Below are 15,815 nucleotides of genomic sequence, written 5' to 3'. Positions count from 1 at the left end.
CTTTTATATAAATGAAGGTTAACCACAAAAACATGACATTTTATTCAAAAACAAACAATACAAAATAACAATGTAAAAGGAACAATTCAAGCAATGAACACTATATTGGATAAGAACTGCTGGTTACTGATTATATATTTAATATTTCTGTAAGGACTACGCAGGATCTTCATGAAGACCTGTAGTACCGGTCAAACAGACAGTGCACTACACCTACAACCCTATTATCACATATATAAGGCTGTCCATCGACAGCACAAGTTTAATGTTTTCTTTTTTGCCTGGTTAGATCCCCTGAGGCAAACTCCTGAGATATTTACCTCTCATTTTGATGTCCGTTACCCAGCATGCACGGTGTGTCTATCGCTTTAGAACCTCGGCACGATACTACTTTAAAGATTATTGTGGCACGATATATAGGGGATTATTCTTATGTTTGACTACTGGCAATATGGTACTGAATCACTAGTGTCGTCCTGGTTTCTCGCGTTCTCCGGGTCCACTGTGGCGGTGCATATAGATGGCTTTGGAGAGCCTTGGCAGGTCACATGATATGTTCCAACAATCGCAGAACTAGAGGGTGTTAATCTGGCCGTGGGCCGTACAGTTTCTGGGGTCACACCTCCTCGGGGTCTTGCAGCCCCTCGGCTCCTCGAGGGCCGTCGGCATTGTGGAGACGCATGATGGGTTTATTGCACATTGGGCAGACGCTGCGGATCTCTAGCCATTTCAGCAGGCACCTACAACGAAACAACAAGAGATGTCTTAAGAAATACTGTTGCAAATGGCAAACTAGTATTTTGCACTTTTACTTGTCAATGCAAAAGGTGTCACCACAATGTTAAGCTGTTGCTTTGCAGTTGCTTGTAGTTTGTTAGCAGTCAGAAGTGTTAGCAATAGTAAGAGTGATACATATAAGCATATATTCTTCAAACAAATTGCATTGCATTATAATATTAGTTGCTTTAATATCATTTTTTTAAATTTTCTCTTATTCATTAATAGGAGTGTGTAAATGGATTTATTCACTTAAAATAGACTTTATTATTCATTTTACATATAATATTGTTCAAAGGTTTGGGGTTGGTAAGATTTTATGTATTTGAAGTGTTTTTTTTAATGCTTATCAAGATTGCATTTTGATCAAAAATACAGTAAAGAACATGTAATATTGTGAAATATTATCATATAAAATAACTGTTTTCTATTTTATTATATTTTAAAATGGGCATGAACTGTGTGAATGATGAGTTTTCTGTAGAATTCTGCTGGCTATTCCATGCAGGTCCTGTAACATTTCCCATTACGTAAACACTTGTTTCAGTGGAACTCACTTCTTATGGAAGGTGTGTGAACATGGGCAGACGCCCAGCTCGTCTCTGGTCTTGAATTCCTCTAGACACACGGCACATGGCTGCTGTGATGCACAAGAAACAAGCTATTTTAGTCTCCTTTCTTTTACACACATAATTCAACCGCTTCAGCAGGACGCTACAGAAATGCTGGCTGTAACTTTGCCAACATTTCTCTGTGTTTGGTTTCAGCTACATTTTTTCCTACTGCATGATGGTACAAAGGGTCTGGAGTTGCATTCTATTCTACTGGATATCATCAGTTTCACATCTGGGTTCCCATAATGCAGGTCACCAGTTGGTTGAGAGGACCAAAAAAATCCTGTTTGCACAATCAAGAATTTCTCCTGAGGTTTTATGAATCATACGAACGCTTTATAACCTAATCAAGCCTCCCTTGTAAAGGGAATTTTAATGCACTGCGAGGGAGATCTGAAATGTAGAACTGGAATCTTTGATTCTGACGCTTGTGTTTATAAAAAGTCACATAATTTAATCTATTGAGCCCTGTTTAGTGTGGAATGCAAATAAACTTTTCAAATAAAATTGATCAGACAATTTGCATGTCCCTATCCAAAATTTTACTAATTATATTTAATAATAAAAAACTACCTAAATTTCACTTTTGTTAACTGAAATTAAAAATATCAATTTCAGCTTGGCCCTTATATTTTATTTTTATTTTTTTATTTCTAATGACATTTCTCCTTTAAAAATAATGCTTTGATTCTAAAGTCATACACCCTTTAGGCCACATAACAAGTTCAAACAGTCACACCCAGAGAGCTTATGACACTTACTCCCAGCAGGCTCAGCTTCTTTCCTGCACCTTTCAACACCACCTTTCATGAAAAAAAGAAAAGGACAATGTGTTGTTTATAATTTTACAGTAAATCATTTTAAGTTCAAAAGCGTGATTTCTGCGCCACCGAACGGAACTGCATTTTCGGGAACAGCTCTCCAAACGCCCCCCGCCACCCATTGGTCGAACAAACAGATAGCCACGCCCCCAGACGCATGCTATTGGTCGAGTCAGCGTCGTTGCGAGCAGAGCCGTTGAGACTGAGAGCGAAAAGTAACGCCACAGGGACACCGTGTTTATCGTTTTTGAGGTACTTAGTTGTTTAAATATTAATCTGGTATCAAGTAAAGTAATTTAAAAAAGGTTATACTTTTCCCAGCCACTGTGACTAACTACTGTGAGTAACTGAGAATAGACAAGTGTGCTTCATTGATTGATTTAATGTTATGTGCTAAGTTAGGTGTTTACATAGCATTTTCTTTGAAAACGGTAACGTACGTCCCATATTTTATTATGAGACCCATTAGATATTTTAGATGAATTAGCCTATTATCCGACATAACATCGAATAAGCTTGATCAACATTATGAAGGTTAAGTAGCCTACCTCCTTTCACCATTTTGAAAAAGACTAAATTAATTTTCAGGCCTAAGTTTTAGAGCTTTTTGTTTGAAAATATCATCCTGTCTTGTGTCATATAACCCATATAATATTATCATATCTCACATTTGCTAACTATATGAGGAGCAAAGTATATCATGAAGGTCATCTGGATTTCATATGGCTAAGACTATGCTATATTTACATCGAACTGTATTGTTTTAGGCCCACCTCATTGTAGCTGTACTGCTCCCTTGTACCTTGCTGTTTCAATCTGTAAAGAGAAGAGGAAAAAATGAAACACTTCTGCACTTCCTGAGTTGAACTGCAAAACTGCTGTGGGTGGTGCAAAAGAGAGATGTTGTGATTGTGTAATTCGTTTTGCTGCAGCATTTCCTCTGTCAAACTCTCTCATATATGCATATAAAACACTTCTATATAATATAAACACTCATTTATACTGTCTCAACTCAAAGTCTGATTAAATATGGGATTCTAAATATAATTTAAATCACACCATTTTAAAAAATCTGATTGTGAATAGGATGACTGTATTCATTTTAGATAATAATAGATTGTCTTTCTGCATGTCTTTACAGGAGCAGAGAGCAACACTGTTGTGCGGGTGTGGTGAATGCATTTGGGTTCTTGCCTGAACAGATAGCAGCAGAAGATTACACTGAGCATGAAGATGAACATGCCTATGCCCAGTACAATGACGTACACGTTGAGCGGCAGACGGTAGATGTCTTCCTCTGACATATCACAGTCTGAATGCTGCAGCCCTAGACCACAGAGGCAGCCTGCACACAAACACACACTTTAAATCACACACAATGGCTCGAGAATATTTGAGCTGGAAGCACACCATTTTCAGGGAATTCTGGAGAATTAGCTGTACAAAACAAATACGAACAACTGTCTAATTGCAGCCAACAAATCACCATCTGGCCTTTCAGGAAGCCATATGTGTGTTAGTGTGTGTTAAAAAAGTTTACCATTCATACTTTACTGTTTTCTAACTATTCATATTATCCTGTCAGTCAGCATAAGAGTTAAAGATTAATGCAGCGTCTGCAAGAATCCCCCTCTGTCTGAATCTGTGTAACGATTCATCTAAGGTGCTTATATAGAGGGGCTTCCACAGAGATTATTGTAAGCTTGTGTTATTCTGATGAGACGGTAAAGTGAGATTTAATGTGTGCCATATGCACAGGATTCAGATCTTAAAACTATTTGGAGAATGTATTATGTACAGTATTATTAATATATTTTGGCATATATTGAAGCATAGATTACAGTTCACTACAGCTGAATGTATTTTTATTGAATGATTATTATTATTCTTATGTAAGGATACTGAATGAATATCCATTTTTTTATATATTTCTTTATTTACGTGTACAGGTTACTCATAGAATACCATAGTATTACCATGGTACATTTTTGTTAGTGGTTACTGTCATTTTCCATAATGCCTCATTCAGAAGAAGTTTGCTTGCTCAGCAGCTTCCTGTATACATATATTTTTTTACACACACACACACATATATGTATGTATTATTCAAAAGTTTGGGTTCAGTAGGATTTTATTTATTACATTTTTATTCATTTATTTTTGAGCAGTATTTTATTTATTTGTTTACAGAAAAAAATAATACCATTTTTTTTTTAACCAAGGATATATTAGATGGATCAAAAAGATACTTTTAATGTTACATAAGATTTATTTTTTTAGATAAATGCTGTTCTTTTGAATGTTATATTCTGCAAGAATCCTGAAAAAAATGTAGCACTTTCCACAAAAATATACTTGAGCTACAAATCATCATATTAGAATTATTTCTGAAGGATCATGTGACATTGAAGACTGGAGTAATGACGCTGAAAATTCAGCTTTGCATCACAGGAATAAATTATGTTTTAAAATACATAAAAATAGAATTGAGTCATTTTAAATTGTAATAATATTTCACAATATTTCTTTATAATGTTTCTATTGTATTTTTAATGAAAATAAATACAGCCTTGGTGAGCATAAAAGACTTAATTCAAAAACCAATCATACCAACCTCAAACTTTGGAAACAGTATATGCATATATGACCCGAAAGTCTTAATAATATGTAAATATGCTAGTTTGCCAGCAGTTTTATTTGTTTTATCTGGTTAAGGCAATCAGATTGACACGTTTACTCGACTTATGACGTATGCATAATCAGAATCAGAGCAATTTCCACTAATAATCAGAATGCAGTCCTTGTCTACTTGCTTAGCGTTACTGTAATTGAACATTTGACTCGTTATTGGTCGATCCATGTTTTCATCTAAAAATAAAACTCTAGACATATCAGTTTTCAGAAGAGCAAAAGGCTGACAGCATGCGGGTTGTTAAAAACAGTCTAGGCTTAGCACGAATACTTCCACAATCTTCACAAGCTACTCTTGACCTTTCCGAATAGTTCCCCTTGACTTCTTCAAACTGGTTTCAACATCCTGAGCAACAATACCATTTCAGTGACTAATGCTGGTGGAAAAAACAAACTCAAGTTCAACTTGGACTTTTCGCAAAGGCCACTCACCGTTACACCATTGGAATGGTTGCATGTAATCTGACTCCAAGCACTACTGCTGCAAACTCACTTCTTGTCTGGAACAGGCAATGCGGGGGCTGGAGGACACAAGCGAAAGCTTGATTTCGGGTTGACTTATTCCTGACAATTTTCCTAACGTTCTTCCCGTAGGTCAGACAGGTCTAAAAAGCAGCTCTTCAAATGACAGGGTGTGCTGTCTTGATTATAGTTCAATTATTCCTCCATTCATCCCACTTTTATGATGTCAGCATCGAAGAACAGAAGATTTCAATCACTCTTTGGCACCGCCGATGTGAATATGCACAAGATGCTTTGTTACACAGACAAAGGGAGCATAATGTGCCCTTGCTATTCTTCTTGTCTTTGAGATCCAGTCCGTATGGCACTTCGGATGTGACTTTCTTTGTGTTGTCATACACAAAAGTTAACAAATTCCTTAGTAATAATTCCTGCGTATGGTGCTTTAGCGAGCACTAAACATCCATAACATACGAGCTGATACAAGACTCCATCTATAGCCTTTGTCTTCCCTCAAACCCTTATTGTAAGAGACATTGGCATGTCTCTCTCAGTTGATTTTTCTAGCTTCTCTTCCTTGACGTTGCTCTCGAACCGTCTGTTTTTTTTGAGGTATATTCCTTTATCGAACAGCAAGCTGTTTAGGGATCGAAGAGAACAGTATCTTCACCACCATCAAGCCACTGGAGTGTTTATGTGTGCGCCTGTGTGGGGGAGTATTTTTTCTCTCCACCTAAAACCATCTGCTCCCTCAATCCTTCCATCAAGAAAGTGGACAAAAAAATGAACAGTCCCTTAGCTCATTCAACAAATATCCGAGCCAAAACGCAAGCATCTGGGGGTTAAAGATGTGTTCTGGTCAGGCCAGCCAGTAATATTCTCCAGGAAGGCTCCTGCGTCTTTCCTGGCCGCACAGTTTCAGTTTGTAAACAGATCTGTGCTCATGTGATCCTGGTTTGCCTCGCAACTCTGTCCTCCAATCCCTCCCTCCCTTCCTGAGCGATTCCCCTCCTCCAATTCTCTGCGTGACTGCAGTCACAGGATGGCTTCCGCTGCTTCTATATGTGTCGCTCAGAGGGCTGCATCATTTTAAAGGAAGTAAGGCCGTATGCATGCACGCTGCTGCAGAAAACAGAAGCCGAAGGTGACAGACAAAACAAGCGAGTGAGAAAAAAGCGAGATTAAAAAAAATAGGTCAGACTAAATTAGTGAATTAGTGACACGTATATGCAGCAGATGTGGGTATTTTTCTTATACTTGCATTGTTGTATGTTTATCTTATGTTTAACTAGTATGTAGCACCGTGGTCCTGCGAGACACGACATTTCGTTCCACTATATGTCCACACATGTAGCAGAATGACAATAAAGCTCAACTTGAACTTGAACTTGACGCGTATATGCAGCAGATCTGATGCAGATCATGTTGCTGTCTGACCTACTAAAGCATTGACATGTTCAAAGCCTGTTTATGTTCAACCACAGAATATAATTGTAGCTTTTAAACAGAGAAAGGGGGGGGGGGGGGGGGGATACAACAGACTCAGGCTAACCAACCCCCAACACTATAGTGCGGGATTCGGCTCTGTAGAGACAACAGCTGCTGCTTGCCTAACAACCATGTGCTCTCTGTTTGTCGCACTCAGCGATCTTGATGACTTGTCGGTGGTGTACAAGTTCAGTTTTGTGCTAAGCAGATTGTTTGCTGGTTATCTAACAAATCACAGGTTACATTTCATTCTGAGAATGCCATTTGCTGTCATACAGGTGTTTTTTTCCAGAGCTGTTAACGAATACGAAAACTATTAACAATTTGTTTTCAGTAATTGAAATGAAGCTGAAATAAAGTAAAATATAAATATTGGATGAAAAACGCAAATTTAAATGAAAATTTGAAATCTTGCCTTGGCAAATAACTGAAATAAGCAATTACGTTTAAAGGGTTAGTTCACCCCAAAATGAAAATTATATATATATATATATGCCCTACGCTTTGGGGTTGTGGAGTGCTGGAATGAAAGAATGGATGAAACACATTTGTCCGTGTTTTACTCTTTTTTTTTTTTTTTTTTTTTTACAGTCTATGGTTTCACTCCGTCTCGAATCACGCTCATGGAAAGCGCTCGAGAAACAGTATCTCTTCCACGGCTCGGTACGCTTTCAACTCGTTTTTTTAGTAAGAGCAAGAGACTGTACGACAATCACGTTACATGATTTCGCTGATTTTTACGTAGAGAGCATGACAGTGCACCGCATTAAAATAAATTATCATTCATGTTTTCATAACCGCTGGCCAAATTCAAAAACGAAACTAAAATTAAAACATTTTTGAGAGCGAGGGGGGCCCCTGGTGTTTCGGGGGCCCTACGCAGCTTGCGTATTCTGCATATAGGAAGGATCGGCTCTGTGTGTATATATATATATATATACGGTATATGTATGTATACATATATATATATATATATATATATATATATACATATATATATATATACATATATATATATATATATATATATACATATATATATATATACATATATACATATATATATATATATATATATATATATATATATATATATATATATATATATATATATATATATATAGAGTGCCCTCCAAAAGTATTGGAACAGTAAAGACAAAATTGCTCTGTTGGCTGTGGAGTCAAGACATTTACAAATATGATTAAAAGATGAATATGAGACAAAACTACAGAATGTCACATTTTATTATTGGGTGATTCAACACATAGATGTTTTACCAGCTAAGAAGTTCAGCACTTTTAGAGTTTCATCCCTCTATCTGATGTGAGCATAAGTATTAGAACAGTTGCCTCACAGGTCTTTAAGTGATCAGCTGTGTCCTGTTGCATTAATTCTTCAGATATTAAAAGCAGGGATTGTGTTGTATCAGTTATATCCATTACTTCTGCATTCTGAATCTTGCATTTGATGATGACACACACAAACCAGGATGAAGACTAGGGAGCTGACTTTGAGAGAAAAGCAAGCAATTTGGATGCTAAAAGAAAAGAGGAAGTCAGTTAGAGCTCTAGCAAAAACAAACGGCATGGAGAAATCAAGAGTTTGGAAACCACCAGCGACCAACAACGACCTGATCGGCTGCGAAACAACAATAGTTGATGACAAATCATAAAAGCTGTGAAAATGAATCCTAAAAGACGTGTCTGTAAAATCACCAACAACTTCCAGAAAGCTGGGGTGATGCTCTGACAATCTACTGTCCTCAGGAGACTTTGACACAGAATTACAGATGCTACACAGCAAGATGCAAACCTCTGACCAGCACCAAAAATAGAAAGGCAAGATTAGAGTTACCAAAAAAGCACAAAGGTGAGACAGAAGAGTTTTGGAGCTGTGTTTATGGACCGATGAGACAAAGATTATCTTTATCTAAGTGATGGGAAAGCAGAAATGTGGAGAAAAAAAGGGAACTGCAATGATCCCAAACATACAGCCTCATCTGTAAAGCATGGTGGAGGTGGTGTCATGGCATGGGCATGCATGGCTGCCTCTGGAACAGGCCCTCTCAACTTTACTGATGACCTAATGTATGATGACAGTAGCCGAATGAATTTGGAAGGGTACAAAACCATCGTGCCCACCAATATTCAAGAAAATGCCACCAGATTCATTGGGAAGTGTTTCATATTGCATCAGGACAATGACCCAAAACACCCTGCCAGTTCAGTCAAGGAATTTATAAGGGCAAAGAAATGGAAAGTCTTAGATTTCCCAAGTCAATCTCCAGATTTAAATCCGATTGAACATGAATTTCACCAGTTGGAGAGGAGAGTAAAGGCAGAAACTCCCCAAAACAAGCAACAATTGGAATTGGCTGCATTAAAGGCTGGGAAAAGCATTTCAAAGGATGAGACCAAGAGTCTGGTGATGTCTATGGGTCACAGACTCACTGCTGTGATTGTGCGCAAGGGATCTGCAACTAAATAATAGCTTTTAATCTTTTATATCTGCCTTATGTTCAACTGTCCCAATACTTCTGCTCACATCAATGAACTCTAAAAGTGCTGTCCTTTCTATTTGGTAAAACATGTATGTGTTGAAACGGCTAATAATAAAATGTGACATTCTGTAGTTTTGTCTCACATTCATCTTTTAATTATATTTGCAAATGTCTTGACTCCACTGCCAACAGAGCAATTCTGTCTTTACTGTTATATGTATATATGTGTGTGTGTGTGTGTGTGTGTGTGTGTGTGTGTATGTGTATGTATGTATGTATATATATATAGATGTATGTATATATATATATACACACACATTTTAGTAGAAAAATTACATCAACTACAGAGTATATCCAGCGTGTCAAATATGGTGAGATGTGCTGTATAGTGGCCTCTGGTGGCAAAACGTGAGACAGCATTTTATTTAAAATCTTGTGCTTTATTCATCATCTGCTCACATTAATTTACGATTTTTACTGACAGATATATTTTTCACTAAAAAGTAGAGCAAATAGTATAAGGATCAAACTAGAATTATGATTTATTGCTTTGGTTATATAATGTGATACATAATATATAACTGTAAAGGCCTTAATGTATTTTGATGGTTAAGTCAACATCCATTAGAAAAGCAATATAGTAGGATTTCTAGTCAGATGTGACATTAATATATCTCAAACCTTGCTATAATACACTGCCCATGCTTTCCTTTGAGTATTGCATGGAGAAGAGACACCACCATTTATGAATTCATTTTGGCTTGTGCTAGCATTGCTACGTCTATTCGTAAAACCATTTTGTTCTATGCTAAAGCGAGCATTCTCATATCCCTTGTCCAAATTGCTTTGGCCAATATCAAGGCCAGGATTCACATAACCGCTTTTTAAGCCATTTTGGCCCTCACTAAGGTCAGTTTTATCACTTTGGTCTTGATTTTTATTAGCATTCATGCTACAATCGCCATTTTGTCCAGTGCTAGAATCTCCAGACTTTCTTAGATTCAGCGGAGGTTTGCACGTGTGCCAGTCCCACAGCAACTTATTCATGGTGTCCTGGCGCCGAACGCCCATCAGTTTGTCTTCCTCTGTAGCAGGTTTATCGTCCTCATCATTGCTATCTCCACATGAATGATCATGAAAGCCTTGAATTTCACTGCTAATACCCTCAAAGTATTGCTTGATGCAGATCTTGGCGAAACTTTTGGCATGTTCTGTGCAAGTCTCATCAAACACCTTGCGCTCCGTGTCTACGTAGTGGGACCAGTATTTGGTTTTGAGAAAGGCGGCCTGAGTGAAGCAGGGACGAATGGCTCTGATCAGAAATGCAGCGATTGTGATGATCAGCAAGAACAACCATCCAAAAGCCTGGAACATTAAAAATACAGACAAACAAAATGTATATATTAGTAACATTATTAACAGGCTCATTGTACAATGCCATTAAGAAGTAAAAATTTGTATGTTAGTCTAAGCCAATAGTTTTAGGCGTGAGCAGAGTGCTACATTTTCGCCATCGTTTTCAGCGGCCATGGTTGTTTAAGTATTTTCTTAATTCCTTTTGTCAACAAATATATGTATGTGTTAGTTTTGTTATGTTCATAAAATTTATTAATTTTTATTTCAGTTTTAGTTATTTTAGTACATCAAGTTAAACTATATGAAAATGAGAAATGTTGCCTTGGCAGCTAGCTTAAATAGATTTATATTTTACAATATTTTAAGTTACCATTTATTTTATTTAAAGTAAGAAAAATGTTTGATTTATTATTTATTTATTTTTATTTACAGTTTTAGAATCACACTTTTTCCACATTTCTTAGACAAATTAATTATTTTAACATCTAGAACCCAACTGTTGTGCCCAACAGTACTTTTTGAGTTTAGGCAGCATAGAAACATCAGTGTATTTTTTAAATGTAATCCTACTACTGTTTTGAATTAAAGTGATAGTTCACCCAAAAATAAATTCTGAAAATTAAAATTCTGTCATTAACTACTCAACCTCATGTCGTTCCAAACCCTGTAAGACAGTGGTCTCAAACTCAATTCCTGGAGGGCCACAGCTCTGTACAGTTTAGCTCCAACACCTGCTTGGAAGTGTCTAATCCTGAAGAACTTGATTAGCTGGATCAGGTGTGTTTGATTAGGGTTGGAGCAAAACTGTGCAGAACTGTGGCCCTCCAGGAACTGAGTTTGAGACAAATTTTGTAAGACCTTCATTCAACTTCAAAACACAAATTAAGATATTTTTGATGAAATCAGAGAGCTTTCTGAATTAATACTTTTTGTGCATAAAGGACAAAAAAATAATGATTTTATTCAACGATTTCTTCTATTCCGTGTCACTGTACACCACCATTCATACAATGCATGCATGAAAGAGAAGAATTATTTAATAAAGTCAATATGTTTGTTCTCTTTGCACACAAAAATGATTCTTGTACCTTCACAAAATTACAGTTCAACCACTGATGTCACATGGAGTATTATAATGATGTCCTTACTACCTTTCTGGGCCTTGACCGTGGTAGCTCCCTTGTTGTCTATGGAGGATCAGAAAGCTCTCAGATTTCATCAAAACGATCTTATTTTGTGTTCCGAAGATGAACGAAGGTTTTACTGATTTGGAACAACATGAGGGTGAGTAATTAATAACAAAATTTTAATTTTCATTTAGTAAACTATCCCTTTAATATCAAGCAGTGGCAAATACTGCAGTAAGCAGATCATCTTACCTGTGAAATACAGCGTATGTATCTGGTTGCGGCCTCTCTCGACAGGATGTTCTGGCCATCATATATATGCTTGCATGGTATTTTGGCCAGTGTTCGTAAGAGTTCCTCCTGAGACAGTCCATGTCCACTACCATTCTTGCCAAATTCAGACATGTCCACGTCCATACTGTAGGCACACAGGAAGCTTTTGCCATCCATTAGAGTCACTGAGATCCAAACGGCTGGTGCGATGAGTGACCGCTGGGATATGGACACACACATGTACCGCATGACCGCAGGGTCTTTCCTCCGCTGTCCCATCGGCCGTTTCCACTCCTCCGCCAGCATCGAGACATTGTTGTTTAGTACAAAACCCAAAAGGAAGAACCATATAGGTGGAATAACTAGCATACTGATCCCATATGAGTAGTTGTATTCAGGGATACAGGGACAGTTGAATTCAAAAGATGTGTAGAGCTGAGCACTCGCCAGGGCCATGACGCCACAAATACCATTCATAAAAGACTCTTGGTTGGACTGAAGAATCTGGGCCATCATACGGAACTTATCCATGTTGATATCTTGGATTGGTCTATCTGGATATTAATCTGTATGAGAAGAAATTGTGTTAATTAAGGGCCAATATTGATATTGTACATGCAGAATGTCTTTCTTAAAAAGTTTTCTACAATCTTTAAAATAAATGTCCTAAAGGGGGGTTTTCGCAGTGATCTGAAGTACCTTTTTTCACTATAAAGAACCTTTTGTGCAAAAGAAAGGTTCCATTAATGTTAAAGGTTCTTCATGCAACCACAGATGTACAGTGGCCCAGTAGTGCACAACACAAAGAAATTAGCACAATACAACAGAAACAAGCCACAATACAATGAAATTAGCAAAACACAACAGAAACAAGCCACAATACAACGAAATTAGCAAAACACAATGGAAACAAGCCGCAACACAATGAATTTAGCACAACACAACTGAAACAAGCCACGATAATTAGCCATAATTAGATTTTGTTGTGTTGTGCACTACTGGGCCACCGTACAGATGCCAATAAAAATATGTATAAAGTCAATTTGGAATTAATTGAACAATGAAAAATGGATAACATTGGTTAACAGGAACTAGCAATGAACAATACCAGCATTTATTAATCTTCTTAGTTCATGTTAATCTGGGGGAAGTCGTGGCCTAATGGTTAGAGAGTCGGCCTTGTAATCCAAAGGTTGCGGGTTCGAGTCCCCGGCCGGCAGGGATTGTAGGTGGGGGGAGTGAATGTCCAGCGCTCTCTCCACCCTCAATACCACGACTGAGGTGCCCTTGAGCAAGGCACCGAACCCCCAACTGCTCCCCGGGCGCTGCAGCATAAAATGGCTGCCCGGTGTGTGTGTGTGTGTGTGTGTGTTCACTGCAGTGTGTGCACGTTGGATGGGTTAAATGCAGAGCACAAATTCCGAGTATGGGTCACCATACTTGGCTGAATGTCACTTCACTTCACTAATCTCAACATTTACTAAAACAAGGTTAATTTAGTTACTAATTTAGTTAGTTTCATGAACTAACATTATTAGGTTAATAAAAGCTGTAAATATACATTGCTCTCCGTTAGTTCATGTTAGTTAAAGAATTAACTAATGTTAACAAATGAGACCTTATTGTAAAGTGTTACCGAAAAATGTGCAGTATGCAGTGACTTGTAGACAACAATTGTTTTCTTTAGAATAATGTGCACTGCTGAATTATACATAATTAGACTAAGTACTGTAAATAGTGTCACAAGACAATTTACTGACTAAATTATGAAAAACTTAAATATACAAGTCTGAAATAATAGTGCAGCAAAATGCCGAAAAAACAGCTCTGTCTACTTACAGAATTTTGCGATGTGCTGCCAAATATTCGTCCGCCTGTGAAAGCAAAGGATTTTGTGTTATCTGTTTCAGCCCTCATTATCTCTCTCTGACACACAAAACCAAATACACACCTTCTTCCACGTGATGTGAAAGATTCTAAGCTCTTAGGTGAAAATGTGAATCTGTTGATATCCTAAACTTCCGTCTGCTTGTATTTTTGTCCTTGCAAACATCATGATTTCCGTATCAATGCAAAAAAGTGTCTTTGTATTTTATCATAGTATATATAGTTAATTGCATATATTTACATAGGCGGTGATACCATGGTAAAAGGCGGTGTGGCTCAGAGCGCATGCAAAGGCATTGCCTCTCCCTATTCAAATTGAATCTTCTGTGGGATTGCAGGTAGGTACAGTTGGTGGAAAACTTTTGAATAATTTACAATGATTATTAAATCAACCATATTTCCTTAAGAAAACTTAAATATACACTCTATTGTTAGCTATACAGTACGTAGTATGTACTAGTACAGGTGCATCTCAGAAAATTAGAATATGGTGAAAGTTAATTTTTTCTTGTAACTTATTTCAAAAAGTGAAATTTTCATATATTTTAGATTCATTACATGTAAAGTAAAACACTTCAAACGTTTTTTTTGTTTTCATTTTGATGATTAGAGCTTACAGCTCATGAAAGTCAAAAATCAGTATCTCAAAATATTAGAATATTTACATTTGAGTTTCAATAAATGACCATCCATACAGTATAAATTCTGGGCATCTCTTGTTCTTTGAAACCACAATAATGGGGAACACTGCTGACTTGGCAATGGTCCAGAAGACGATCATTGACACCCTCCACAAAGAGGGTAAGTCACAGAGGGTCATTCCTGAAAGGTGTGGCTGTTTACAGAGTGCTGTATCAAAGCATATTAAATGCAAAGTTGACTGGAAGGAAGAAATTGGGTAGGAATATGTGCACAAGCAACAGGGATGACCACAAGCTTGAGAATACTGTCAAGCAAAGCCGATTCAAACACTTGGGAGAGCTTCACAAGGAGTGAACTGAAGCTGGAGTCAGTGCATCAAGAGTCACCATGCTCAGATATCTTCAGGAAAAGGGCTACCAAGCCACTTCTGAAACAGAAACATCAGAAGCGTCTTACCTGGGCTAAGGAGAAAAAGAACTGGACTGTTGCTCAGTGGTCCAAAGACCTCTTTTCAGATAAAAGTAAATTTTGCATTTCATTTGGAAATCAAGATCTGGAGGAAGGCTGGAGAGCCACAGAATCCAAGCTGCTTGAAGTCCAGTGTGAAGTTTCCGAAGTCAGTGATGATTTGGGGTGCCGTGACATATGCTGGTGTTAGTCCATTGTGTTTTATCAAGTCCAAAGTCAATGCAGCCGTCTACCAGGAGATTTTAGAGCACTTTATGTTTTCATCTGTTGACAAGCTTTATGGAGCCTTTTCCAGCAGGACTTTAGCACCTCCCCACAGTACCAAAACCACTTCCAAGTGCTTCTCTGACCATGATATTACTGTGCTTGATTGGCCAGCCAACATGCCTGACCTGAACCCCATATGGAATCTATGGGATATTTTATTTATTTTTTTTTTATTAAAGAAAAACACAAACATCTCAATACACAATACAAGTATCAATCTGTTACAGAACTCGGACGTATCTCCGCAAACAAATACTAAATACAGCAAATATAACCTAATACAGATAAACAAACCCTACCAAAATAAATCTACACATATTAAACCACGGAATTAAGTGCTGTAAATAGTCTATGGACCAGAGAAAATGAGACATTAAGTTCCAGTACTTTGTACCTATTCAAGCAGGTAATAGGTGTTGTTTCACAAAAGCCATTGCAGCG

General features: G+C 37.4%; 2 protein-coding genes across 2 annotated transcripts; both read right to left on the bottom strand.

Moving 5' to 3' along the window:
* Window positions 1-27: 27 nt before the first annotated feature.
* Window positions 28-6,429, bottom strand: LOC306873434 (RING finger protein 122-like). Its single transcript, XM_079422716.1, has 6 exons — window positions 5,336-6,429; window positions 3,407-3,557; window positions 2,986-3,028; window positions 2,153-2,194; window positions 1,335-1,417; window positions 28-740 (listed from the first exon to the last, which is right to left on the bottom strand). The coding sequence occupies exons 1-6, from the start codon at window positions 5,358-5,360 to the stop codon at window positions 617-619; spliced, it is 468 nt and encodes a 155-aa protein (XP_079278842.1). The 5' UTR covers window positions 5,361-6,429; the 3' UTR covers window positions 28-616.
* A 3,352-nt stretch (window positions 6,430-9,781) lies between these two features.
* On the bottom strand, window positions 9,782-14,145 carry LOC306873372 (calcium homeostasis modulator 1-like). Its single transcript, XM_079422623.1, has 3 exons — window positions 13,950-14,145; window positions 12,090-12,676; window positions 9,782-10,719 (listed from the first exon to the last, which is right to left on the bottom strand). The coding sequence occupies exons 2-3, from the start codon at window positions 12,639-12,641 to the stop codon at window positions 10,030-10,032; spliced, it is 1,242 nt and encodes a 413-aa protein (XP_079278749.1). The 5' UTR covers window positions 12,642-12,676; window positions 13,950-14,145; the 3' UTR covers window positions 9,782-10,029.
* Window positions 14,146-15,815: the final 1,670 nt, after the last annotated feature.

Source organism: Barbus barbus (assembly GCF_936440315.1).
Source record: "Barbus barbus genome assembly, chromosome: 8".
Taxonomy (NCBI): domain Eukaryota; kingdom Metazoa; phylum Chordata; class Actinopteri; order Cypriniformes; family Cyprinidae; genus Barbus; species Barbus barbus.
Note: the sequence above shows the minus strand (reverse complement) of the source record. Positions and strands in the feature narration are given on the sequence as shown.

Coding starts and splice junctions, on each gene's coding strand:
- LOC306873372 (XM_079422623.1), bottom strand. CDS start 12,641: ATGGATAAGTTCCGTATGATGGCCCAGATTCTTCAGTCCAACCAAGAG. Junction 10,720..12,089: donor ACATACGCTGTATTTCACAG/GTAAGATGATCT, acceptor TTAATGTTCCAG/GCTTTTGGATGGTTGTTCTT.
- LOC306873434 (XM_079422716.1), bottom strand. CDS start 5,360: ATGCAACCATTCCAATGGTGTAACG. Junction 3,558..5,335: donor ACCATTCCAATGGTGTAACG/GTGAGTGGCCTT, acceptor GTTTGTGTGCAG/GCTGCCTCTGTGGTCTAGGG. Junction 3,029..3,406: donor TTCTGCTGCTATCTGTTCAG/GCAAGAACCCAA, acceptor TTCTCTTTACAG/ATTGAAACAGCAAGGTACAA.